The sequence below is a fragment of the Micropterus dolomieu genome, linkage group LG19, assembly GCF_021292245.1.
Source record: "Micropterus dolomieu isolate WLL.071019.BEF.003 ecotype Adirondacks linkage group LG19, ASM2129224v1, whole genome shotgun sequence".
Lineage (NCBI taxonomy): Eukaryota > Metazoa > Chordata > Actinopteri > Centrarchiformes > Centrarchidae > Micropterus > Micropterus dolomieu.
Window position 1 is genome coordinate 10738641 of NC_060168.1, and position 27475 is coordinate 10766115.

General features: G+C 42.7%; 2 protein-coding genes across 9 annotated transcripts; both read right to left on the reverse strand.

The window, feature by feature from the left end:
- Positions 1 to 361: 361 nt before the first annotated feature.
- phospho1 (phosphoethanolamine/phosphocholine phosphatase 1) lies at positions 362 to 7820 on the reverse strand. Of its 5 annotated transcripts, none has more exons than XM_046031504.1 (3): positions 7798 to 7820; positions 2642 to 2697; positions 362 to 1965 (listed from the first exon to the last, which is right to left on the reverse strand). In XM_046031504.1, the coding sequence occupies exon 3, from the start codon at positions 1925 to 1927 to the stop codon at positions 1160 to 1162; it is 768 nt and encodes a 255-aa protein (XP_045887460.1). In that variant the 5' UTR covers positions 1928 to 1965; positions 2642 to 2697; positions 7798 to 7820; the 3' UTR covers positions 362 to 1159. The 5 variants fall into 5 exon arrangements, with proteins under 5 accessions (XP_045887460.1, XP_045887456.1, XP_045887461.1 ...); XM_046031500.1 differs by lacking the exon at positions 7798 to 7820 and adding an exon at positions 3173 to 3426; XM_046031505.1 differs by lacking the exon at positions 7798 to 7820 and adding an exon at positions 3157 to 3260.
- A 518-nt stretch (positions 7821 to 8338) lies between these two features.
- Positions 8339 to 27441, reverse strand: znf652 (zinc finger protein 652). Of its 4 annotated transcripts, none has more exons than XM_046031491.1 (7): positions 27312 to 27441; positions 27125 to 27227; positions 21373 to 22938; positions 17172 to 17319; positions 16650 to 16765; positions 13877 to 14021; positions 8339 to 11932 (listed from the first exon to the last, which is right to left on the reverse strand). In XM_046031491.1, the coding sequence occupies exons 3-7, from the start codon at positions 22414 to 22416 to the stop codon at positions 11313 to 11315; spliced, it is 2073 nt and encodes a 690-aa protein (XP_045887447.1). In that variant the 5' UTR covers positions 22417 to 22938; positions 27125 to 27227; positions 27312 to 27441; the 3' UTR covers positions 8339 to 11312. The 4 variants fall into 4 exon arrangements, with proteins under 4 accessions (XP_045887447.1, XP_045887448.1, XP_045887449.1 ...); XM_046031492.1 differs by having other exon boundaries at positions 27320 to 27378; XM_046031493.1 differs by lacking the exon at positions 27125 to 27227 and having other exon boundaries at positions 27312 to 27437.
- Between the last annotated feature and the right edge of the window lie 34 nt (positions 27442 to 27475).

Here is a 27475-nt window from a genome sequence, read left to right on the forward strand (position 1 = left end):
ATTATGACAGTATTTTAGAGGCAGAAGCCTACACTTTAAATTGATGGTCAATACTTAAAAGACAAATTAAGCCCCATAATGAGTAAGAAATTATGACTTTATGAGCATTACTCAAGTTTCTATATCACTTTCAGTTTTAAAAAGCATGTTAAATTTGTTTTGTTTTTTTTTACTTCACACCGCTGTTAACTTGTGCAGGGTTGTTGTTTGCATGATTGGTATGCTAAGAACCCAATCGAGCATAGTGTTTGAAAGAATGACAAATTTTTCCTTGGAATGGATACATGAAAGTTATCAGGGAGATGGTTATCTCATGTGGATGTTGATGAGGATTCATGATAAATTCAGACACAGACAGAGCTTCAGTTGATGGCTTTATTCCTGCTGGTGTTAATATTTTCTTCAGTAGGCCTGGCCTACACAGTCAAGACACAACAGATAGACTGAACAAGTTAATCAAACCAACACCCTTAAACAACATAGTCATCCATTTCTAAATTAGACAAGTGTTGAGAAGCGTGTTGATAAAAATCCAATGAAAATAGAAATTGTCATCAGATAGCAGGGTTACTATGATTTAATCTATTGAGACTATAATTTAATATTTAAAAAGTGAAGTTTGTAAGAAAACATAACTATAAGTGTGACTGAAGAGCAACCAGTCACTTGGTTCTCCATAAAATTTTTAAATAGCCTATTATTATTGAGGTACTCACACAGATTTCTCCACTGACACAGTTTAACACTTAAAAGCAAAGCATGTCCCATTGAAAGCAATTTATTAGGTAGGCCTATGCAAATGCCCTCAAATTTAAAGTTAGGCCTATGTCCTTACTTCAATTTGTTTTTCAAACAAAGCATTGGATTTGTCATGCATTTCCTCTCTTTGGATTTCATTCTCAAGTCTCTATAATCATAAACCTGCTTAATGTCAAACTGGGACTTTGTTTTGAGACTGACATCTCTTTAACAAAAACGTGAGAAGCTGGACTGAGGAGGCACGTGCAGGCTGGACGCCAGATAGACACCATTTAATTTATTTTCACTGACAGTACAAATGGTTTTATTGCCCTGGACATTAGTTTATGACTATTTTACCTGAGAATATGACTAAAAGTGTCAACTGGCCCATTAAGTGTCTCCTTTCTCCCCTGACCCTCTACTCTGCCACCAGCTTCCTCAGCCGCTGCACCACATCTTCCCCGCTGACCCACGGCACCGTGACCGCCTTGAATTCCCCGGGCATGGCTTCATGGGTCTCCGTGATCAGCCGGTGCATGGGGAAGTCCCTCCGCGGGAATGCCACGTCCCGGGGTCCGAGGGAGAGCGCCGGGCAGAAATCGTTGGCTCCGTCCCCCACGTAGAAGACCCTCTGGTACGGACGGCCCCTCTCTTGCGTCCTGCGGGCCACGTAGTCCCTGACGACCACCTGCTTGCACATGTTGTCAGGGCACCGCGGGCAGTCGTGGGAGTGGAATGGCCGCAACACAAGCCGGCCATCCCTGTTAAAGGTGGCCGGGTTGGTGAAGATCCGGTGGAAGAGTGGGCGGGCCCCGGCGCGCCGGAGCCAGGACTCGATGAAGAAGGTGTTGGCGTCGGAGAGCAGCACTATCTCAAAGTCCGTCTGGGGACGAGTACGCAGGTACTGGAAGAGGGTGACCATGCCGGGGGTGGCCGGTATCTTCTCCATGATGTTGCGGATGTCGCTCTCGGTGACGCCCTGCTCTGCCAGGTAGGACAGCACGCGCTGCATGTACTCGTTGTACCGACCGGGCTGGTAGGTGTCCTTCAGCCAAGCCGGGAGGTGTTGACCCGGGGCGGCCTGCACCACCATGTCGTCGCTGGTTTCATCCACGATGGTCTCATCAAAGTCAAAGAAGATGAGGAAGCGCTTGTCAGAGGAGATGTGAGCTGAATTGGAGGCCATGATCTCTGAGCGTCTGGACCTGGGGGGTTCCCCCTCGCCTGGAGGATTGGGTGGGACATAACAGCAGTTGAAGATTGAATCCCCCATGACTGACTATGCCACACACCTCTTACTGTTGCCAAGTGGCATTAAATCTCCACTCCTGCTCTCCCACTCTCCAGTATCCCACGCAAGGCAGGCCACAGTAAGGTGGAGGCTACCGAGGATGGATTTCTGGGAAACATTAATGCATAAATAGACGAAGAATGGGGGTAAACAAAATGAAATAGGCCTATAGATTTATGATAAGAAATACACATAGCCTAATCATCGCATAAATTAAAAATGTACAAAAAAAGAATTATAAAGAGAGAAAAGCAGCCAGCAGCACTTTAAATCGGCAGCAGCCATGGCTATGAAAAAATGTAAAGGACTTGGTACAGAGTTAAGCAGTGCAGAAGTGTGTGAGTGTGTGTGTGTGTGTGTGTGTGTGTGTGTGTGTGTGTGTGTGTGTGTGTGTGTGTGAATGGAGGATGGTGTCCTCCATCCTCCATTCTGCTTCAGAAGTGAAGATTAGGAGGGATTATGATTATATTCGGGTGTGAATGTAAAGATCAGCCCACCATGCAGATCCTGCAAGCAAGCACGCAAATATGTGTTAAACTGAGTGTAGGCTATAGCCCACATTAACAAAGCACCGTCTCCCAAAGTGTGCATAAGTTTCTGTTTGCATACCTTTGGTTGAAGGCGATGTCAGCAAAGTCGGCCAGGCACCTTCAAGCTGGTTCTTTCTGTGTGTGGGGAAAAACACAGTGAATGCTGAGCTGCAGCAGACAGCGGTGCAGCGTGCCGGTGCCGACCCAGCAGCTTCCCGACCAATAGGGCAAGCCTATTTTAAAAAATGATCATGCCAAAATTATTTAGGACCGCTGTAATAACTTTATATTTACTTAATTAATCCAAAAGAGTGTGTAACAAGGAGATTACAGAGTCAGACTAGCCTACTCCTTAATGGGACATTCATAAATATGTATATTTAAAAAACGCGTCTAAAACCTATTTAAAAGTTCCTCTTTTTCCAAGAATCGAGCGATAGTTTGAGTTATTTAAGATTAGGACTATAGCACAACTCGGAGAGCTGCTAAATTACCAACACTAATTGCAAACCTTTCTCATAACGACATCAACAGCAGCAGAGCAGCGCATGCGACAGATCAAAAACTTGAACTCTTGTAAATTGCATTCAGAACCTGTGAAACGCATTACTTGGGCAGCAGCGCTGGTTCCGATCTCCGGTGTCGGTCAGGTCCGCTCCGGTCTCGCAGAGTAGAGGCAGAGTTCCGGCGGCTGGCCGGTGCGACGCGCACTTTTATGTGACCGTCAAAAACCACCGGAGCAGCTGAGGACGTGACCGCGCCTACAAGTCCGCCCATAGCAGCCATGCTGAGCGCGTTCACGATACGTTCAAGAGAAGAGGGGGAGCTACGACGGCGTACTAAGGCCATTGCAGCCTAGATAAAAGATAAAAATAGCCTATGCCTTTACGTGGCGGGGAAATATTCCGAGACAAAAGTCGCAAATTCACCAAAAGAAAACTCTGATATACTCAGCCCAGCTATTTAACCTCCGTGGGGTCGTGATTAAGGTGATGGCATATGATCGTTAGAGTCACCAGAGGCCAAGTCTGAAAGACCTCAGCTGGCATTGTCACATGGCAGCATTTTAGGTGGGGGATAAGTGGCTAGCAGCCCTCTAGTCTAAAGCCTGGTGTGGGCCTAAATTACTTCTTTCTCTCCTCTTTCAAAACATCTGTCCCCCCATCCAGAATATGAACTTTGCTGTCCTTGAAAGAGTGTCCCTTATCCTTCAAATGAAAGTGAACTGCTGAGTTTCCACCTGAGGAGTTGGCCCTTCTGTGTTGTGCCATGTGTTTGTCTAGATTCCCCAATACTGGCCTACAGGTTTGCAAGTTTTTTTTTACCGTCATCAATAGGCTAATAAAAGACAAGAGCCAGAAGAGAAGAAGTGAGCTCTCTGACAGTTAGGCACACCTGAGGGAGTGCAACAAAGCCACTTGAAAGCATGTCACATAGTCATAGTCAAGTCATTTATACATGTCTATCATGCTTCTGGTCTTTGAACAGAAGGAAGTAGTTAGGCTATAATGCTGGTTGGTGAAAGTACACTGCTCAAAAAAATAAAGGGAACACTTAAACAACACAATATAACTCCAAGTCAATCACACTCCTGTGAAATCAAACTGTCTCTGATTGACAATCAATTTCACATGCTGTTGTGCAAATGGAATAGACAACAGGTGGAAATTATAGGCAATTAGCAAGACACCCCCAATAAGGGTGTGGTTCTGCAGGTGGTGACCACAGACCACTTCTCAGTTCCTATGCTTCCTGGCTGATGTTTTGGTCACTTTTGAATGCTGGCGGTGCTTTCACTCTAGTGGTAGCATGAGACGGAGTCTACAACCCACACAAGTGGCTCAGGTAGTGCAGCTCATCCAGGATGGCACATCAATGCGAGCTGTGGCAAGAAGGTTTGCTGTGTCTGTCAGCGTAGTGTCCAGAGCACGGAGGCACTACCAGGAGACAGGCCAGTACATCAGGAGACGTGGAGGAGGCCATAGGAGGGCAACAACCCAGCAGCAGGACCGCTACCTCCGCCTTTGTGCAAGGAGGAGCAGGAGGAGCACTGCCAGAGCCCTGCAAAATGACCTCCAGCAGGCCACAAATGTGCATGTGTTTGCTCAAACGGTCAGAAACAGACTCCATGAGGGACCAACGTCCAAAGGTGGGGGTTGTGCTTATAGTCCAACACCGTGCAGGACGTTTGGCATTTGCCAGAGAACACAAAGATTGGCAAATTCGCCACTGGCGCCCTGTGCTCTTCACAGATGAAAGCAGGTTCACACTGAGCACATGTGACAGACAGGACAGAGTCTGGAGACGCCGTGGAGAACGTTCTGCTGCCTGCAACATCCTCCAGCATGACCGGTTAGGCGGTGGGTCAGTAATGGTGTGGGGTGGCATTTCTTTGGGGGACCGCACAGCCCTCCATGTGCTTGCCAGAGGTAGCCTGACTGCCATTAGGTACCGAGATGAGATCCTCAGACCCCTTGTGAGACCATATGCTGGTGCGGTTGGCCCTGGGTTCCTCCTAATGCAACACAATGCTAGACCTCATGTGGCTGGAGTGTGTCAGCAGTTCCTGCAAGAGGAAGGCATTGATGCTATGGACTGGCCCGCCCGTTCCACAGACCTGAATCCAATTGAGCACATCTGGGACATCATGTCTCGCTCCATCCACCAACGCCACGTTGCACTACAGACTGTCCAGGAGTTGACGGATGCTTTAGTCCAGGTCTGGGAGGAGATCCCTCAGGAGACCATCCGCCACCTCATCAGGAGCATGCCCAGGCGTTGTAGGGTGGTCATACAGGCACGTGCAGGCCACACACACTACTGAGCCTCATTTTGACTTGTTTTAAGGACATTACATCAAAGTTGGATCGGCCTGTAGTGTAGGTTTTCCACTTTGATTTTGAGTGTGACTCCAAATCCAGACCTCCATGGGTTGATAAACCCATAAAACCCATAATTCCATTGATAATTTGTGTGATTTTGTTGTCAGCACATTCAACTATGTAAAGAAAGGAGTATTTAATGAGATTATTTCATTCATTCAGATCTAGGATGTTATTTTAGTGTTCCGTTTTTTTTTTGAGCAGTGTAGTTTAGATGTGATGGCTATTAACATCTGCATAACCTACTTAATAGGGCAGAGAGCCTAACACTAGCACATCTGAAGAATAGTATTTTCTGAGTTATTCTTGGAAATTTAGGACTTCACCTTAAATTTGAGAGGCGCCTAATTTTGAGAAATTCCCAGAGGCTACATCACACTTTCAGATAGGCTAATATCCACGCATTCCCTCAATTGAGCTGTAGCTGGTAATATAGGCCACGCCCAGTCCCCCTATAATTTCTTTTTCACAAATCTGAGAAATGTGCGAAACCTGCTTTTTTGAACTCCTAGGTGGTGAGTCCGATCTGCACTAAACTTTGCATGTAGAATCTCTGGACCCTCATGATCAAAAGATTAAAATAATTGTGATAATCCAAAATATGCATAAATTCTAAAAAGGAACAACTTACTGTAGGTTACTGTCAAAGCAGGAAGTGATGCCTTATCTCTGCATAGGTCAGTTGGATTAACGGGGAACTTGGGCTAGTATGTTCCCGTGCCCCACCGAGGCTCTATGCAAAATGTGGCGCCAATCAGCCACTAGGTGGTGCTTATGTTGCAAAATCATGTGCTGGTGCAAATGTGCTAAGATTATTTTTTCAAATCACTGTTTTTGAAGTAATGTGTTTTTTAATCTCTGTGCCGCTCTCCACCTGTGATTTGTGTCACACCCGTGAGACTGCATGTCCGACTTGCATGTTGATACCTGCATGCAGGTCTAGTTATTTTAATTTCTTTAACCTACAATGGCCCTAATACATCGTCGTGGGGAGCACTGTGGGAGGAAAGCAAGGAAGGAAGAACGAACGACAGACAGACAGTAAATAGTCTGTTTCCAGAACATATCCGCAGGACAGTGTAGGTGTTTGTGTTAGTCAAGTAAATGTGTTTGTTTTTGCCTTCCTAATACAGTTAATGATCTCAATGCAGATTAGGCTACACACTCGTATACAGTAAAGTAAATACGGTAGCCCACTCATACACTTTCCAGTGGAGCATTTACAATGGCTAGGCAGAGGCAGAATAAATACTTCTGGTTGTAACAGCCCAGAAAAGCCCAAAGTAAAATCTGCTAATTTTGTCCAGAGCCTGGTGTCTGGGAAAACACAGTGCATGGCAGCAAACTTTAGGCAGTCACAGGAAAATATTTGAATAATCCCAACTAATACGATAGTGTTCAGGTGGCTTGATGCCAATACATTTCCTGCTACTCCAAACAGAGTTAAAGAAAGTGTAAACATGTATTTCACATACAGTTTTAGGTGCCTATGACACACTACATGAATGGATAAAGAGACCTTTTAATAGGATGATAAGGCTTCACCTCTGACCTCTGTTGTTAAGGAGACACAGGAAATGGAGATAAAGCTGTATCACATCTGAGAGGCTGATTTGAATAAAATTAATTAAGTATTTTAAAAGTAATACATCATTTAGAATCTTAAACAATGTGGTGTTTACATTTATTAACTACAGTGAAACATTAGCATTGCTGCGAGGGAGTTCATGTTGGCTGCTTGTTTCTCCACAAGACAGTGGTGTAGATAAAACCTTGCAAATACACAGTGATTAATGAACCCGCACGGCAACCTTCAGAGTAGCAACTCGCACGCCTGAAAACACGGCATGAAGCCCTCCTCTCCTTATCTGCCTGCTGACAGATGCAGCCTCCTCCCTCCTCTACACCACAAGGCGTAATGACTAACAGCTGGGGTGGTGGACTATTTTCAAACCCAAATGGGAATGGAGATGTACAGACGGTGTGTTATTATCTCCTCTGCTCGTGAAGTGAGCCTCGGTACCTGACCACCCACTCTCCATCAGTGAGTCACTCACACTTTTCTCTACCCATCAGCCCGCTCAGCTACTTTATAGGATTATGTGACTCATTGGCGCGACACTTAAACCACCCTTGGTGATAGAGGGCACACATTTTAGGAGGTATTCCAGCAACAGTAGATGTCTTAATGTGCTCTTAGAGGAGGGACGCTCTGTTAATGGAAGCTGGTTGAGTTGGAGAATAGGTATCTAGGAAAGGAGACACATTATTGAGCCTGATATTTAATTTTCTCCATATGCAACTGTTCATCTAAAGTTATAATATGGGTTTAAAGACTGAAGCTGTACGTTACCCAACTGGAGAATCCCTGCCTGAGGTCACTGATGGTAAAGTCAAGTGAATACAACGAAACCTATTGAACAGCGCTCTCAGGTCATCTGCTAAAACAAACAAACTATGTAACACGACTGCTAAAGTGAATGTTTTTTGCACACGGGTGTGCGGGGGGGTGTTAGGGTTAGTCACATGGAAAGAATAGGAAGTGGTCACAAAGAAGAGGACTGCAGCTGTTGAACCTTCATGATCATGTGTAGCCAGCAGATATTGTTTGGTTTCAGGCGTTACGCCAAGTACCCAGTGACCCTAAAATAGTAAAATAATGGCACTCAAGCAAATCAAGTCTGTGCAGTTGCAACAGTCAGCTGGAATTTAAGCTTTTCAGCAAAGCTTAGTGTGAAAGCAGAACACCGACCCTTTGACCTGCTATCAGGAACATGTAGTGAACAATCCTCTTAATTTGTTACTTTTCATGTTTAATTACATGTCCTTGTTTAGGTAACTGTTCACAGTAAACCCACCACTTGGACAGAGAAAAAAAAAGAGGCACACAGATGTGTGATAATCATGGCTACTTGTTTTTACTTCTCAAAGTTAGCAGTCAGTTAAATGTACATTATCAAAAAAGGCCCAACTTTTTCCACTTCTCCCCAATCTCCAGATAATATACAAAAAAAAAGACAAACAAGGACATTATAAAGCTGCACAATTTGTACCAGATACCATAATAAAATACGCAATGCTACATTAAGTGGTTAAAAATACAAAGGGGAAAAAGTATATTGATTTTTTAAAACATCTTTGAAGAACATACAATGTTATTTTTTCTTAACAAGCCAAGAATTTTAGTAGAAAGTGCATTCTATATAACAAAGAAAGGAGGAGGAGAATCATTCGGCAAACTGAAAGACAAAATGAAACGAAATGACAGAGGAAAAGCTCCATGAACAAAGATAACAGAAGAAGGTATTTCAGACAGCGTGGAGGAGCCAGTGTAAAGTCACCAAAGCAGGAGGAACATCACTTTCACTTTGAGGGGAGGTCCATATTGGAATAAAAGTGTATTTCTTTGAAAAAAAAAAATATAAGCAAATTAACTTTATGCACATACTAAAAGAAATGTCCTTTGTTTGCTATGGTCCCTTCCACACTACCCGCCTCCACCCAGGATTCTCCTCCTTTCCTTGCCTAAAAACATCCACTCAAAGTAATCACCTCCACCCTTTCCCATGCAGCCAAAACTGCACTCTCTTCCACAATGCATTGTCAGTCCCTCCCTTCCCTGCGCCTCACCCACGCAGCAGTAAAGTGCAGAGAATACACACAAATGAAAAGGCTTTAAAAAAAAAAAAAAAAAAAAAATTATAATAAAATCTCATAGGAAAATGGACAAAGATCTGTACTGCAAAATGCTGAAGCACAGCAGTGAACCCGAGGGGGCAGGATGATAGGCAAATAATGCAGCTTTGTTAAGACCCACAGAAATGGCAGGATAATTGCAGGTCTCAAATCAAAAAAAGGGGCATCCTTAACTACTGAGCTTAACCACTTCAGACTTAATTCCATTAGAGCGCCAGAAATAGGATCATGTTAAAATTTACTGCTATTGTTCATCTCAGGTATCCCCAAATACACATATATTGGGGCACACTGTGTAAAAGCAGCTTTTGGTACAAGAGCACTGGGGACAACCAGACAGACATACTGGTAGACTTATGCATGCACACATACACGCTCTCTCTCTCTCTCTCTCTCTCTCTCTCTCTCTCTCTCACTCACACAAAACTAAACATTGCTCCTAAACACACATCTGATAGTCGCCAGACTAGGTGATGGGCTAACATCCACTTTCACGCCAAATACTTGCCACCCATTTATGCTTCTTTTAAACAAATAACATTCACACCATCGGCTATTACATTAATAAATGTAATTTCCTGTGCTGACTTGATCACATGTATGCTTATCTATACAAGAATTCCAAGTATTATGAGTTGTATAACCACTGCCTTTTATCCTGACATTTCCTATCATGTGCTAACAGTATATCTACACTGCAGAACCATTCGTTAGCTTAAAACTGAGCAAATTATGAGAACATAAAAAAAAAAAAAAAACCACACACAACAACAACATATGAATGACTCAACAGCCATCATTCTGCGTAGGCAACATTCAACAGATTTAGACACACGTTTGCCAGTGTGGATCAAAGTATGCCAGTACGATGAAAGTCTAAAAACAAAACCTTTACATTACAACACCCCACACCAAACCGTGGAATATAGGCTGAGAGGAATATGCATAATTGCCTGTTAAGAACTGTGATGAAAAAGGTCCCAGGTGTGTATACTGTGTGTGTCAAATGACCTTTAACATGGTAACCCGTATAATTTCGACAGCAGCGAAGGGAGGTGGGGTAAATCCTGATGGGGCCATGTGACTGGCCCCTCACAGTGGCAGTATTTGACAGTCATCTGTTATCTAAAAACATCTGTTGACCAACAGTATTGAAAGCTGAGGTTGCACTGATCAAAGTAAGTAAATCAGTGACCATATGGTCTTTGTCTTTTTGTGTGTGTGCTTGAGTAAGTGTCAGGGTGTGTGTGCCTACGTCCTGCATAACTTGAGTTTCTTCATCACAAAATATCAAGTCAAACCTAAGATCCATTGTAGAAAAACCAGGCTGGCAAGACATGTTCTGTATGACACAATTCACTGTTATTTTGTAATATTACACTTCTGAAAATCAAATGTGAAATCAAAATTAAGAAATATTTTATGTAATGGAATGGAAAGCACCATATAACCATGATATCTAGACTATGTCTAGATTCAACTAACCATTTACAAAACCTTTTTTTTTCCCAAATGTCCTTTTACAAAATTCCTCCCCGCCTTCTTACTGTAACCTCGGACTACTGCTGTTGCCTCGCTGACAGAAAGTCTCAGCCATGGCCTCTGGACAGAGAACAGCTCAGATAGAACCAGATACAACATTCTCAAAAACATTTCTGTGGGGGCAGAGGCTCTGCAGAACAACTAGGTTGAGTATTGCTATGGGGAGAACCTGCACAGAAAGCAAAAGTCGTGACCAATGTGCAACCACAAGTCAACGTGACATAAAGAGGACAGTTCAATGACACTGATCTTTGATGATCTATGCCTAGGTAATACATACGGTGACTTCCACCAGCAGCTTTTGATGAAAAGGAGATACTTTACACCCATTAATGTACAGATAGAGAACTTCTAGAGGTTGTAAATTCAGTTGACCAGGGTGTTTAAGTAGGTGTCTTACTTAAATAATGTACACACTGAAGGTGTATCAGCCTGAATAACATACACAGGTGTGTTATTCAGGCTGATACAAGCTCGTGAGAAAGACAAAGACGAGCTTGATTTAATTAAATCTGTTTGAGGGGAGCACCCTTGCAACAGGGGCCTAGCAACTGAGAGACTGAGGCAGGACATGAGAAGGAGGAGGAACAAGGCGCGGTTTGGTGTGAGCCTGCAGAGCTGTAACACAGTTCAGTGGTGCTGTGGGGCTCCGGGGCCCTTGTCAGGGGGAGCCATGTGGTGCAGGTAGCTGCTGTCTTCATGCCCACAGTGGTTTAAGGGCTCACTCTTGAAAAGGGCCGGGGGTGGGGGAAGGTGGGAGACCGGGGGCACGGCCAGGTGGTGGTGGGGGTGAGGTGGGGCATGTTGGGGTGTGTTTGAGAGATGCTGCTGAGTTGTCTGGGAGTGGGGATGATGGTGAGAGGCGGTTGAGTGGAGCTGTACGTGGGAGAATGTGTGTCCCACAGGGCCTCGTTGAGGCATGGGCCCTCCTGCCGGGCTGAGGCCCAGGGGTGCTGAGGTGGTGGCCGGGGAGGCAGCTGAGGGACCGGGACCAGCGGTGGAAGAGGAAGAGAAGGTGTTGGTGAAGATGCGGACAGGCACAGGTGGACTGCTGGTCTGCAGAACCACAGGACTGGTGACCCGGAAACACTTCTCTTTGTGTGCTTTGAGCATGTTGGAGAAGCGAAAGCGCTGGCCGCACACCTCGCAGGGATAGGGCTTCTCCCCGGTGTGGGTGCGCCGGTGACGCTTCATGTTGGGCCGGCTGGTGAAGCTCTTCCCACAAATCTCACAAATGAAAGGCTTCTCTCCTGCACAGATTCAGGAAATAAAAGACTGATGTGTGATAAAGACAAGACAGTGTAGCTACAATCTTTTTGTTAATTGATACAGAGAAAACAACATGATGCATCATTTGTTGTCAAATGTGATGGTTACAAAATTAAAGCTCTCCAAATAACAAAAGTTAACTTTTCCCCTTTTCCAATTTCTCTTTAAAGAGAGCAACGGTTCCCTTTTAAAAATGCTAATAAGTTGCCATCTTGAATTGAGGGTCTTCACCGTCAACCCACCCACTCTGCAGGAAGCTATTACAATTCACACTTTGAGGAGAGATGTGAAAGTGAACAGCAGCAGCTCAGTTGGAATGCAGCTCTCATTAACCTCCCTCCATGGAGCCACTGAATGTGCTACCACCTACACAGCCATCTATTAACAGGCTGCTGAAGGGCTCTCTAAATGCTGTATTCTGGCATGTTATATGTGAAGCTCCTCCAAAACAACTGAATATAAATAGGTGACAGCTAACAAGAAATCATGAAAAATCTGTAGTGCAGTGAACCAACCTTTGGTATTTTGTGTTTAACATGAGAACTACCTATTACAGGGCATGACTGGGTGTGTCTCCTCTTGCAGGAGGTTAAATTTGTTGCTAGTGGCAGGGCGAGGAGAGGGTAGCGTAATTACAGCTGGAGAAAAACAGTGAAGGATGTACAGGCTGCAATGCTCAGTTTGGTCTTAGAAATAGAAAGGCAGCAGGGACAGAAAATCAGAGGGGTATAATACAGCATGTGTCTAGGTAGTCATTATAAGCCACAGTATGTGCAAGGCTCTTCTTTGATGTAGAACGTCCCTCTCATTACAAAACTGGGCGAAGTCTCCTGCTCTTACCACTATAATGTTCATCTTGGAAACATCCCATGTCTTTCCTTTTATAGTGTATGGTGACTGGCTGGCTGACTGAGCCCAGAAACATTGTTGTGTGGCAAAAGTTTCCATCTTGAAATATTTCAAATATCTGTATTTAGATTTGTAACATGCAGAATGAAAAACTGAACATCAGATAACAACTTGTAAAATGTAAGGCCTTTATCGATAAAATAGTCTGAGGATCTAAACTAATAATAAAAAAAAAAGTCCTTTAGGCGTTTTCTGCATTTCTGTTCACGTGTAACTGAATAACTGTGAATATCAAGCAAAGCAGAATTATAAAAGATTTAAAGATGTCAACGCCAATCCCGCAACAGCTGAGTCATCTTGTTGTTTGTTGTAATGTACTGTACAAGACTGTGTGATATTTAAATACTGTAGATGCTGGAAAGGAGGTGTGCAGAGATGAAAGGGAAGACTGCCAGAAAGGCGTGACGTCTGTCTCCAATGTAGTAAGGCTCTGCTGAGTGCTTCTAGTTAATTCTCTGTTTTTAGCTGAAATACTTCATCAATCAGTTTTCTGACATATGTTTTATGCTCCCACTTACTGTTATCTTTTTTAAACTGTAAAGTTGAGCTGCATAACTTTAAAATGTGAACAACATTACAAAAAAATCAATTTCCAAGTCTTTGTATTTATGCGAGGGTTTGCTTGTTTTCTGAATGAGTTCTGCATATCAGTTGTATCAGTGTTGAGGCTGGTGTTTGACCAGTTGGTGACGACTTTTACTGGAGACGCCACCCTGATAGTTCCTGGGCCGTTGGAGACTACACTCTCTTGAACAGGAATGTCTTAGTGAGCAGGAACAATAGTCCATGAACTAAATTAAACCTAGGGTCTTCCATGCACTACATAGGTTAAGTTCATAGTTTCGTACAACGCTTCCCAGCTTCTGCAGTTGAAAGGGGCTTTATAACTAGAAGCAGGTGGTCAGAAAGCAGGACAAAAAGGACCCCATGAACAACAGATCCTAAGAACATTGTTTCAGATGGTCAGCTTACAAGATGATGGATACACTTAGAAAGCCAAACTTGTAATGTCTCACCTGTGTGTGTTTTCATGTGCTCATCAAAATACTGTTTCATGTTGAAGTCTTTGCCACACCACTGGCACATGAACTGCTTGTGTCCGATGTGAATGCTCATATGGGAGCGCAGCTGGTACTTGTATTGGAACCGCTCGTCACAGTTCTACAGCAGAGACAATAGGGGTTTTCAGATAACATGCACACACCAGATCAGCACACTGGCATGCACACAAAAACATGCAAGCCAACAATAACCTGATTATTTGGGTGCATGTAGCCACACTGTATGGTTGCATTATGAGGCTTCCTTGGTTATCTTTCTAAAGTGAGATATTTATATTTTCAATGGCACCATCTGGCTAAACAAATGTATGTGAGGAAAAACCTAGCAGTTTCCATATGGCACTAGAGTTAGGCCCCATGTACACTGCTCCGCTTTTGTTTAAAAACGAATACGATCTCTGTCCACACCAGTGTTTTAGCTGCATATCAGAGTTGATCTCCGTCTATATTAAAATGACTGAAAACCCACATCTAGTGGCCGTTAACGTACACTGGGCATGCGCATGCCGGTGTAAACATGAAGCAGATGTTCTACTCCGTTTTTACAGAAAATTTGGCGACAGAATAAAGTATTACAGACGAAGAAACACACCAGATTTTATTTTGCATGGACCAACAATGAGCTTGGACTGTTACTGAATATAACACAGGAGATATATAAGCGGCAGCGTTTTCAAACTTCTCCGTTTTCGCCGTTTTAGTCTGGATGCGAAGTGCAAACGTAGCAAAAGGGCTCTGTTTTGAAATGAAATCGCAGTAGTGTGGACGGGGCCTTAAACCACTGGTCTATACATACGCTTATAAGCATGTAATCACACATTACAGTGTAGGATGACTTCAAACATTTAATTAGGGCAGCTCCACCCATACACACATTTACCCCATGTGCCATGCATTCAAATTGTCAGAAATTAAAAGGCCTAGGGTGGGAGGAAAGCACGCCATCTGTCAACTTCCACTGAATTAATGAGTCAGGACAGGGATAGGATAATGAACTGTAACTAACCCTGTTGAGCAGAAATAAACTTGGAAATCTTGACACACAGCGTGACAAAATGCAAGAGATGTCAGTTAAAGCCCAAAAACACTGAACCTTTAGTTTTACACTTATTTTATGTTCCAGTTTGCTAATATTTGAAATGGTTTGACTGGAGCTTCTCTGTTTTAGCTCAGATGACATAACTGTCCAATGAATGTTCAAAATACAGGAGGACAGTCCCCATCCGAAAGACATCAACTGAATATAGACTACTATTTTGGGTTGTTCACAAACCACAAGGCACAGAGGCTCCTCTGCTCAAACTAATGAGGGAAAACTACCTTAAGGCTCCTTTTGAGGCACACAAGGGCAAACTCATCAAAACAGTTACCTTCAGTCATTCCACTGAAACACTGCCACTCTTCCTAAATTCAGCTCAAATGTTGACTTTTGGGAGGTGCGTGTGTGTGTTCCTAATATCTAGAGCTGCGCGATTTGGAGAAAAAGTCATATTGCGATTATTGTGGACAATATTGCGATGCAATTAATGGAAAAAAATGGTACTATGAGTCTACTTGCTTAATTATCAAGGAATGCGTGAAATACTGACATTTTGAAATGTGTATTTCTCAACTTGAACAAAGTTAAACAATAAACAATATTTAAGAACAACAAGTAAAACAGAACAAGGGGAGCAAGTTGCTCTACAGAGGAGGCGGCCAGAAGCAGCAAATATTGGCACGGTGGCACCGGCTCAACGTACATCCGTCTAATGCAGAGTCTCGAACAAAACCCAAACCTTCCTTACCTTTTCTCTACTTTCTGTTGCTACGTCTCCGTCACAGAGCACCGGTCTTTTTCTCGGTGCTCCAGTAACGAGTCCGACTATAATTTGAACGATTAGCGGTGCATGTATCTGTTTTTAGAGGTACATGCGAGAGTCCTGTGTGGGCGGCGATAATGAGCAGATTGCAGAGTGTCTCACACACTTTTACTGTTTTATTAAATCGCACACTTTTTGCAATTATGTAATCGCACATGACGACATCACGATTACATTAATTGTACAGCCCTATTAATATCGTTATCTGCCCCAAAAATACAGTCGGGCTCAAATGTTTATGACAAACAATATTTAAGGCATATTATCAATGCAGTATGTCAACATTGTACAGGTTCTCACATGTGTTTATGGGTGTTTTTTAAGCAGGAGAATAAATTAAGCAATGACTGCCGAGAGGAAAACTCAAAACTTCAACTGTGGAATTCACGTTTTTTTGTTGTTAGGTGGCATTTCAACAGCTGAAGCATGTGAAAATTGACAGAAGAAAATGACAAAGAACAAGATAAACAAGCTCCCTTCAGCTCTAAAATTCCTTAGTGTACTAAATACAAGTGCACTAAACAAGACGGTGTCTGATCACACTGAAGGACAATTTGCATACAGCCTCAAACCTCTCAAAAACTGTTAAGTTATCTGTTCCGGCTTAGAGGTTTTTAAGTCCATGTCCAAGGTGAGGCAATCCTGTTCTCTAACTGTATGGCCAAGCACAAATGTGTATTTTGTCTCTGTAGAAATGGCTTTAGTTTCAACACATACAATCAATGACAGCAAAAAGCCAAAATTTGATCCAGAGTGGTCACTCCGGATACATGTGAAACACATTAGGATACTGCTGTGAATCTGTCTCAAACAGTTATGGACCCAATTACAATTGTTTGTACGGGGCCACATTGTGAGCATCTTACCTCACACCGGAAGGGCTTCTCTCCAGAATGCTGGAGTGAGTGAACTTTTAAAGACATGCTCCGTTTGAACGACTTCCCACATGTCTCACAGGTAAATGGCATGTCCTTGGTGTGAGCTGGTTTTGGGGGTGAGAGAGAGAGCGCAAAACAGTACTGAGAGAACTACATAAATCTGATCAGGTAATATCAAGGTTTCAAGTAGTATAGCTGTTATTTTTAGCAATATCAAGAAACACTGTATTAACTCTATTAAGGTGAGCTCTGTCCATGTACAAATAAAGAAAATGTATGATGATCCTACAAAAAGATGCCACATAAAAATAAAAAACAGTAAGTGTAAAGTCAAAATACACAGGGAATCATATCTATAATCTGAAACACAAATATAAAAAGGACAATTCTGTGGCTTAATGGTATTGAACTGACAGCCGTGTGGTGGCTCACACCTCCAGTATGGGATATTACGGGGATGCAGGAATTAGGAAAGGTAAAAAAAATAAATTAAAAAAGGCCACCACTTACCAACCATGTGCTTACGGACGTGAGCCATAGTGTAGAACTTCTTCTCACAGATTTCACATGAGAACTTCTTTTCTGCATAGCCGTGCACAATCTTAATGTGCTCATGCAGTGACCACAGCTTCTTAAAAGACTTGTTGCAGGAGACACACTAAAAGGAGAACAAAAAAACAAATCTAAAAACTATTAACATAAAGCATATTGTTGCTGATAAATATCATAAGCAGCAAAATCTGATGGCCATGAGATGGTTCTCATTTAAATTGTTTCACTGTACTCCAGCTCCCTCTGCTGGGGGAAAAATAATAACAATTAGTCTAATTCTCGACTCTGTATATGGGGTTGGTTTGCTTCATTTACATTTATTCATTTAGCTGACACTTTTATCCAAAGTGACTTACAATTGCTATACATGTCAGAGGTCGCACGCCTCTGGAGCAACTAGGGGTTAAGTGTCTTGCTCAGGGACACAATGTTGGATGTCTCACAGTGGGAATCAAACCCAGGTCTCCCACACCAAAGGCAAGCATCTTATCTATGCGCCACCACCACCCTCATTGCTAGAAAATAAATACAGTTGTCCTGGCATTTCTTTTGGTGACTGCGGGGCCTACTGCAGAGTAACATCCCCGCAGCATCATGCTGCCACCATCATATAAATAACCAAATTCAAAGCACTTAATATGATGGCCTGAAAGCTTAATTTTCATCTCACATCGAAGAGACTTTGTTTTAGTATCTCCCACATTCCTTGTGGCAAACCCCAGCCAAGCTATCATGTGAGCTTTTTCCCCCAACGGTGTCTTTCTCCTTTCCACTACCATAAACCTTGTGACGCACCATGGAGACAGTTGTGTGAACACTGGTGGTCCTTCAGAGCTGCCATAGACCTGTTGGAAGCCTCACTAGCACATTTATCTCACAAACGTTCCATTTTTTAAGTCAAGCTGTCTTACGCCTAAAGTTCACTGACTAAGGCGCGTTACAGCTGCGCCGCGGTTGCTGGAGCTAATCGTGGCCATTCTAGTCAATGCTTGTGACCACCAGACGTGGCCACAGTGTGTCCCAGTAGGTAGCCGGCCTATTTTTGACAGAAGCCGCGTCAAGCAGCACAAACCAGATCGAACCAGGAAGGAAGTCAGACACAGAACGGCATAGAGAATTTGGTCAATTTTCAAAATAAAAACACCCTATGAAGACTCCTGATTGTAAAACAGGATTAAAAAGAAACAATTTAATTACATAGCCTACTTAATCATAGAAGAAGTACAAAAAGCAAACACCAAATCAACAAAATCTAAACCTCAACAAAATGCTGATTCTGAAATGCTCCTTGTGTAGGGATGGGGATCGTTCATTTTTATTGATACCCTTATTGAGACTGCTTAACGATCTGATTATTTATCGATACCACTATAGATACTTTAATATTATTTGGTGATGGTTATTTGGTAAGACCAGACCCAACGGGCATGAGGAAAATATTCAATGTGCGATAACGTTACAGACTGAGATGACATATCACTTGCGATAAATAAACATATATTGAAGTGTACATATTAACTGCCTGGTTGTTTTTAATTTAATATTTTAAATACAGCTAAATGTTGTTTCTAGAGCAGCAACATTAATGTTTACAACAGCAAAGTAACTCATTAACTTTATCTGACATCACAAGTAGTGAGCGACGGTTAGAAAGAATAACACCAGTCTGTATCAGTCCCTCCTCTCTCGCTGGCTGCAGGTAACCTTACCAGGTAGGAGGAGGAGCGGCTGGTTTGTCTCAGCCAGCTGAGTTTTTAAGACTACAGACCAGTCTGTGCTCCAGACAGACAGCTTTCTATTTAGCTTGTTTTTATTTGGCTAATGCCAAGCTAGCGTTAGCTTGTATAAAACATACAGGATGAGATACTGAGGACAGATGATTAAATTAACCATTTCTACATGTTTAACGTTACCTTACAGACAGGTGTATTGATAAAGCATTGTCTTTCTCGCGAAGGTTTTATTGCACGTACCTACAGTAATGAACGTAGCTGTCACCAACTAACGTTACACACCAAAGTTAGGGTTAAGTTAGTTTGGAGCTAACTTAACCCTCACCGTATTCCACCGCTGTCTGTGTGTGTGTGTGTGTGTGTGTGTGTGTGTGTGTGTGTGTGTGTGTGTGTGTGTGTAGGAGCCGACAGAGAGCAGGCAGTGACTACAGCCTGATGATTTTCTTATCCATTGTGTTTCAAATTAAATCAGATTTGACGCTCGAGACATAACATAGGACCCGCAAGTCTCAATAGCAGAATCAATAAGCTCGAACTTTATTGATTTTCGGGGTTTGAGAAATTTTGGAACCGGGTCTCGATCCCCATCCCTATCCTTGTGGCATATGCAGCCTGCAAACGATGGAACAAAACAGGGTCACAGAGAGCTGTGAATAAGTTAGCAGAAGCACAAAAGACAAATTAACAACAAGTCAATAACGTGGGGCAGGCTGCACACTGCTGAAACGCTTCTGAGACGCTTCCAGTCGACTTTGACACCGGGCTATGGACGGATCAAAACCGTGGCGTAGATGTAACGCACCGTAGTCAGTGGACTTTTGGATCCATAATGAGTCATTATTTTTTTAAAAACCCATTTTAAAATAACCTTACCGTACTCTGAGGGATATTTATGCTTGTATTCCACTGCTGATTTGTTCTTTTTGGATTTGTTTTTATAAGACCCTTTGTCTTTACGGTATAGTTTTGACAAGGAAATTTCCTAACCAGTTGCTAGACCTTTCAGATACAGGTGTATTGAACCTAATAATTTTCTTACTTTCATTTAATGCAGCGCTCTCTTTTCAACTTATTATGTAGATTCAAAAAAACACTTGGTTACACCAGGGATGTTTTGGTGCGTCAGAGTAAAAGAGGCGGTGAATACTTGTGCAAAATGGTTATTTGATTTAATGAAAATCCACATCACATCCGCGACTATTAATAAAATATGAATATGTCCAAGGGGATGATTAATTTGGATACTGTATTATATTTTCAAGTCCATCAGTGTGTCAATAATGATGCATTTTATTTGCTTAGTAAGTGACTACAATAAGACTTCACTTGGGATTAAATGCACACATAAGTAAGCCTGATGTATATGTAGAATTGATTCCTTAACAGATAAAGAGTGAATATTGCAACAAAAACTGTGATCTATTGTTGCTGTGGTATAGTCAGTGGAATTTAGCAGTGGCAAAAAGTTATACAAAGTAAATTATATATGCAGTCAAGCATGTTACTGGGAGTGGAAGACTTCAGTGTGTCAATAATACACATCTTACAAAAGAAAGCATTTCATTTGAGTGTTGCCTCCTGGACAGAACACGTGCATTAACAGGTTCCGCACTAACAAATTCTATTTTTCTGCTCCATTAAGCGAAACTAATTATTACAGATCTTGTGTCCTCACAGCATGACATGGTTTCAGCTGGTTTAGGGAAAGGTAAAAACAGAGTAAGATGCAAATTAAGTTCAGCAAAACAGGGGGCTAAGTTAAGCTATTCAAAATAGCCATATGACCCTTGGAGATTAATGCTGAATCATAGTTTTCAGTTTTAGAGAACTTAAACCAAACTGAACCTATTTATAATACCACCAATGACAGCAGGTGACAATATTTGTCATGTTTACCAACATTTTCTCTCATGTTAGTAGTTTGAAAAGGTCTGTGTGAGAATATTCCAGTCTGCTTCTACTTTTCAGTTTTAAAATGATTATGGTTTCAGTTTTCCAACTTAAATTTTACCAATCATTTTCAAGTGAAAAACACATTGATAACATTATTAGGCAGTATTTTGGCTACAGACATGGTAACTTAGTGAGATCAAAAATTGTTTTGCACAGCAACAAAACTAAAGTGTTCCTCACACTTAAACCACACTCTAGTTATTGCTAGTTTTATGAACGCAGTATAACAGGAAATAGAACAACTATACGTTTCACTTGACTGTACTTATTAGGCAAAACATGCTAAACTTGAGCATCAGGTTAATGCATCAAATCACCCAAAATAAATCTAAAAGTAAATTGCTCTGGGCAGCTGCTAAATTAAAATAGGTGAATAAAGATGTTATTAAATAATATGGTGAACCCTGAAAATGCACTCCTGAATTTGCATAATAAGTACAGATATGACATGAGACTGGAGAGGTTTGCTTTACCTGGATGTTCTTCTCACAGTCAGTCTGCTGGTGTAAGGCCAGCTCACTCTCCAGGACAAACTTTTTGCCACACTTGTCGCAAATCTGCATTCGCCTGTGAGTGACATTCATGTGCTTCTCCAGGTACCAGCGCGTGTTAAACACTCGGGGGCACTTTTCACATGCCAGCATCTCCTTCTCCTCCGCCTCCGCTTTCCCTCCTGTCATCGTGGTACCGGCAGACGATGGGGCTGATCTGGCCGACCTGCGCTTGCTCTTCGGAGGCTCCATGCGCTTCCGCCGGCCCCTGGTGGTCATTCCAGGAGTGGAAGAGCTCAGAGCTGTTCTGAGGCTTTTCCTCCGTGGCTGGCTGGGAGCTGCTGTACTGCTAGCACCCCGACGGGCCCTCTTTGACCTCGTTCTTCGACTCTCATTGTCATCTTCCTCGTCGTCTTCCTCCTCTTCATCAATGGGGCTGTCCTCCTCCTCCTCCTCTTCTTCCTCCTCCTCCTCCTCCTCATCATCCTCATCGTCATCATCCTCCTCACTTCCAGCTCTCTCAGAGTCTTCTGCTGTGGTTCCAGTTTTGTTGTCCCCCTTGGATACATGAAGTGTCTGGTTATTCAGGTTAACCTCGACAATGATCTGCTCACGCTTGAAGCCTTCGTCCTCCCCATCCTCATCCTCTTCTTCCTCATCGTCATCGTCCTCAGTGTCGTCAGAGGCCCCGTCGATGCCAGCTTGGGACCCCTGTGTCCCCATCTCCTGCCCTGCTCCTCCCTCTCTGAAATACTGCTTATGTTGCTGTGGAGTCACATGTTGAGAAGGCAACTGACCAATATTCTGATCTCCCATGGATGTCTTTGCTGCCATTTTATTGTCTACTAACACAGAATAAGGCTTACCACCAACCTCCCTCTTGTAAAGCTTTCCTGTCAGGTCCAGATCTGGGTTAGGAGAGTGAAAATAGGACTGGGACACCGGCGCCCTGCGTCCTTCCTCCTGTGACATCCCGCCAAGGCTAGGAATGGAAACCTCTTCCTTGAGGCTCTTGCAGGATTTCATGAAGAGGGAGAGGGGATGGAGAGATGACGTAGGTGGTTGGCAATGGAAAAAAGTAACTGCTATGGTGCCTAAGTAGACAACTCAAATCTCAAGCAGGCCTACAAGGAGGGGCAGGGGACGCCACACCAATCCCCCACCCTCCTCCTACTAAAGAGACAGGAAGGAGGGGATGAGGTGACAGATAGTCAACCTGATTCAAAAAGAGCATCCATGCTGTCCAAGGTAGGAAATGCAGTTGGAAAGACATACAATCTGTTCCAAGTTTTGTTCCATGTGCTTAAACATCAGACTGAAAAATCAAAGGCTCAGTGTCTTTGTTGTCAAACATTTGAAGCTAAATTCCTCTCTGGTTATTATGTGAGGTGTAGGCAGCTGCCACATTCAGTTTCGCTGAACACTGCTGCTCTGCGGGGTGCCAGTGTCTTCAAACTGCAGAGCAGGTAAACACGAGCTGAATGCCAGAGATGGAACTTCTGTAAGGACTTGTGTGTATTGCTTGAAGAGCCATTTACAGTGCATTACCTATAAGATAAGACAGAAGAGAAACAGGGAGAAATATGAGATTAAAAAAAAGGTTCCCTTCTGCTGTCCTGTGTCACTAGAGTCTGTGAACTGAAACAACAGCCAGTTTTCAACACTGAGCACCACATTTGCCCACAAATGTTTCAGTGAGTGAGTCAAAACCACAGCCTTCACAGATGAATGTGAGCATATTGAATTTCAAAAGCTGAGTATTCCAAATATTTCCAGGCCACAACTGAAACACCTTAACATAAAAAACAATATAATGCAGAGATGCTTTGCTTTCTAGAGTGATACACCGTAATACATCTTGTTAAAGCAAGGGCATAATTGCAACAACTGAAATCCAACAAAACACGATTATTCTCCACTGAGACGCATGTATTGCAATAGACTATACAGATCATTGTACATCACTTATAATCTGAATCTTGAAACTATGAATAATTGCTCCAGACAACAAACTTCACTCAATCACAGTTATGTTTCATATCTTTTAGTCTTCAACGTTTACTACAATTAGCAAAAATGATCTGAGCACTTTGCTAAACCCTAACCCACACCAACTTGAAGGCGACAAAGCAAGACTGTTTGAGTATCTGTTTTTATGGGTTTTTTTAAGCAACACACACCAACTTGCACACACACCTCCCATTGACTGTTACAGAGCGTAGTATAACCACAGCTCAGGAGCTTATATTGCAAATACAACCACAGGAAACTGTATTTCAAGTTTTCAATGAAGCCAAAGAAATGCACACTTTGAAACCAACAGTATGCAAGACTCCTGCAAGATTCTTGCAGAATCCATGGTGTATGGCGTTTGTATATTCTTGAATCTTTCGTACACCTATGCTAAGGCGTTCCTGGTTGACAGTTGGTTGACCTCGAACAACCTTACACCCTACTTGCCATAATGAGTGTACACCAGGGCGGTATGTTCACTAGAAAACCTCCCAAAGCAAAAAAACAAGACAGACATTTCCTTTCTTGGAGACGGCATACATTCTCTCCTCTGTCTTCACAAATGTCTTGCGCTTTATTTCTATTAGCACAATGCTCCACCGTCTTCAAATAAAGCATAAATAGGCCGAGAAACATCCCCCCAGCAGACCCATGATGGATGTTTTGCTGTAGACTTTAATTTACAGTCATGATTAACATGAAGGGTTTGTGGGAGTGCCAGAAAAAGGAGAGTGTGTGCAAAGGAGGACATCATAAGTGACATGATGCGTTCAGAACTACATAATTAAAGCAAACATGATTCTAATTATTTTGACAATTGCAATCACAATTATTAGTCATCTTTTCCCAGAGCAGTTTGTCACCTAAAAAGTGTTCATTTTCATGTGTGGTGACTTACTTTTACTATAGTCATCTAACTACTTTTTTACTTAGGGTTCAATACCAACCTTGATACAAAGCTGCACTTGCTTGAAGTCATCAGTAATAAAACCATAATAATAGCTAAAAAAAAAAAGCTTTCTTCAAGATTTACAACTATTTTACTCTAACATTTTTCAACTTTGATCTAATCCATTTTTTTAAAGATGCTCTGTGTATCTCAGTAGTCAATCAGAAATGAAAGATAATCTCTCTCGTTAAACTCTAAACTGATTTTCCTGTGTGTCCTGTCACTTCTCGATAGATTGTAATAAAAATCATGCAACAATGAAGGCTGGTGTAAATGGAACTAAACTATGTTTGCAAGGTTTTTATTACAGCCAAACGCACAGTCTTGAAAGCACAAGTGAAAGCCATTTATGTAGATTTTGACTATCCACACATACAGACACACCTGTCTTCCTGTGCATGCTGACTCTGATCCTTTCTGAGAATTGGACAGCAGCTCTGAGAGCATTAAGACCACAAGGGGAGGGCGAGCTCTGCACTGACAGAGCAACTCAACTCACATGGCTGTCTTAGACACAAAGCCTAATAGATTATCCTGGTCTGGATGACAGAGGAATATAAATTGCATGAGAAACCACTGCCTGAAACGGTGTTATCATCAATCAGCGGGTTCTGTTCTCTCTTAAGCACATGCATGTTTAAAATAACTGTTTATGGTTTGAAAGAATATACAACAATGAACTTTAAGAATGTATTTAATTTAACGCATCAAAAATTCTAAATACACTGCTGAAAACTGTCAAAAAAAAAAACTCCCATAGGCCAATAAACAAACACACCCGGTGGTTATGTAACCCATATTGAGTAAAATCCTTCCACTCGCTTATCATTAACAATGATGAGTCATTTGAGAGTTTCACTCACATCGAAATAATGCAGTCCTTTGATGTGGGAATGAAGTAGAGCGTAGACTTCTCAATATCACTAGTAATTAGTCTTCACACTCACCTTGTGAGATTGGGAGATCAAACCTATTAAAAAGATGATAATTTCTGACTCCCTTTTTTAGTTTGGACAGCTTTTAAAGATGATCTTTGCACCCTGATGCTAAAAAAATAAAAAAAAGAAGAGTGCAAAAATGAATGTCTTTCTGACAGCCCATTTCAGTAATCCAAAGCATTACTAATACTTGCCCAGAATTCAAAGTTAATTCAACAATAACCAATTTATAGCCTCCCTCAAATCATGCTTCAGAGACATGATGAGAAACCAAAACTAGCTTCATATGGTGTAAGCCACAATGCCAGTCATATACCGGATAGATGCTACTGTGGCTTAAAATTTTAATGACACAGGATGGGAGCTTTACTGCAGTGACACTGTACAACACGAAACCAACAGCACCAAATAGTGCAAGTGTTCGCAAGTGTTTGGCTTTTGACAGTAAAGCAGATGAGACATCTGAGGGAGTCAAAATATGTCACGTTTACCTCTTATTATGCAGCAGCGCTCCTCGAATCCATGCTCCCTTCCAAGTCTAGACTTTAATGAGCTTTCCCTTTTGCAGCTTGTAGAGGACTGTGTAAGGGTTCACATTCCTCACTCTGTCCAAACTCATAAGACCTTAACCAGCTCACTGTGTGGTGCACTGCGGGGGTGCTCAATGTCTCTGTAGGTATTTGGCCCTAAAGCCCATAATCAGGTCACAGAGCAGTACCTAGTGTGTTTGGTCTGTTATAAATCATCTGAGGAATCATAGAGAAGTGGCAGAGTGCTCAGCCCCAAGCTCTCCCATACCAAGTTTCTGTATTCTCATCACTGGACAGACACACTGTCAAGCCTGACAGCAGCCCACTGACGTTCACTACTGGGGTATCTCTATTCCAAGTAAGGAAAGATAACATTGAAACAATCAACATGGCTCTTTGTTTATTCTGGCAAACGATTTATAGCAATTGACGTTGCAAAGTGCGAAACCATCATCATACATCAGTGCAGCAGCTACTTTCTGGTTTTAGAGAGCTACAACATCTTGCTGCGAGCATTTTTTTTTCAGCTACAAGACTGGCAGTTAAGGTTGTAGTGTGTGTGGAGCAAAGAAAGTTGAGACTAAAAGGTAACACTGTACACCGAACAGCAGTAACACTGTGCAGGCCTGGCCAACTTAGGCTACTTAGCTAGCTAGCAGGGCTCCATAGGTATTAACCTGCACACACATGACAAGCTAACTTGGCTACATTAGCTCAAGGAGCTGCCATTAGATATTTTAGTGCAGTTAAGGTGACTCGACCTCAAGAACAATCGTATTACCTTGCACAAGCTACACCATCTAAAGTCTAGTATCTGCTGACATGCATTAGATAACAACCGATAGAAGACTTTCACTTTGTTTTAACCCCAAAACCTCCCAGATTTGGGCTAGTTAGCTTATAGCTAGCATCAACGTCAAATATTTAGCATAAACCTTACACTTTATTTCGATACTGCACTTTAAAGGGGAACGTGTGACAGTTATGAAACCCACATGAAGCTAGATGAAACGGCGATGTCATGCTTTGTTATAAATGTATCTTTCGTGTCGTGCAAGAGGAAAAGCCCCGCTTTCCTAACAAAACCCCGACTGCTGTAACGTTACTGACAAACCCACTCAACTCGACACTGTCACAAAGTCAGAGCTAGCTGAGCTCACGGACAATCCTGACGGTTCGCTCCGGGGCCACCGGCTACCGGCTACCTGCGTGAGCTTTCCCCAGCAGCTGCCATGCTTGTCATAAATGTAAGTGCATACAATTAAGTTATATAGCAACATTTTGTTGTCGTTTTGCTGGCTTACCTCCGTCGAGAGCGACCTCCCTCTTGCGTTCGTGCAATCAGAGTTGCACAGATTCAGGGTTGCACGCGCAGTTCTTCTCTCGCTCGCTGTCCCTCTACATTCGCTGATGTGCATTTAGAAAGGGCAATGCCAATTATCTTTCTGTGCAAAATGTGTGAGTTTATATGTTGTTGTGCTGCGGAGATACCTGCGCACCGGTGTCTTCAACCCCGCTACGTGGCCCGGACAAGCTCTCGCGCGTACCACCGCCGTCCCGCGCTCATCCCAGGCATTCAGGCCGCTGTCTGGGCAGGCGCGCGGCTGCGTGTCTGGGTCTGGATTCTTTTCGTCTCCCTCCAAACCAGACAGAGC

What these genes read in the sequence shown, in the direction of transcription:
- phospho1 (XM_046031500.1), bottom strand. Translation starts at nt 3,411, where the DNA reads ATGGCCTTAGTACGCCGTCGTAGCTCCCCCTCTTCTCTTGAACGTATC. An exon ending in GAACCAGCGCTGCTGCCCAA is followed by an intron (nt 2,698 to 3,172) that starts GTAATGCGTTTC and finishes CCCCACACACAG; the next exon opens with AAAGAACCAGCTTGAAGGTG. An exon ending in GACATCGCCTTCAACCAAAG is followed by an intron (nt 1,966 to 2,641) that starts GTATGCAAACAG and finishes CCAATCCTCCAG; the next exon opens with GCGAGGGGGAACCCCCCAGG.
- znf652 (XM_046031491.1), bottom strand. Translation starts at nt 22,416, where the DNA reads ATGAAATCCTGCAAGAGCCTCAAGGAAGAGGTTTCCATTCCTAGCCTT. An exon ending in CGTCCGTAAGCACATGGTTG is followed by an intron (nt 16,766 to 17,171) that starts GTAAGTGGTGGC and finishes CCCCAAAACCAG; the next exon opens with CTCACACCAAGGACATGCCA. An exon ending in AGAAGCCCTTCCGGTGTGAG is followed by an intron (nt 14,022 to 16,649) that starts GTAAGATGCTCA and finishes TCTCTGCTGTAG; the next exon opens with AACTGTGACGAGCGGTTCCA.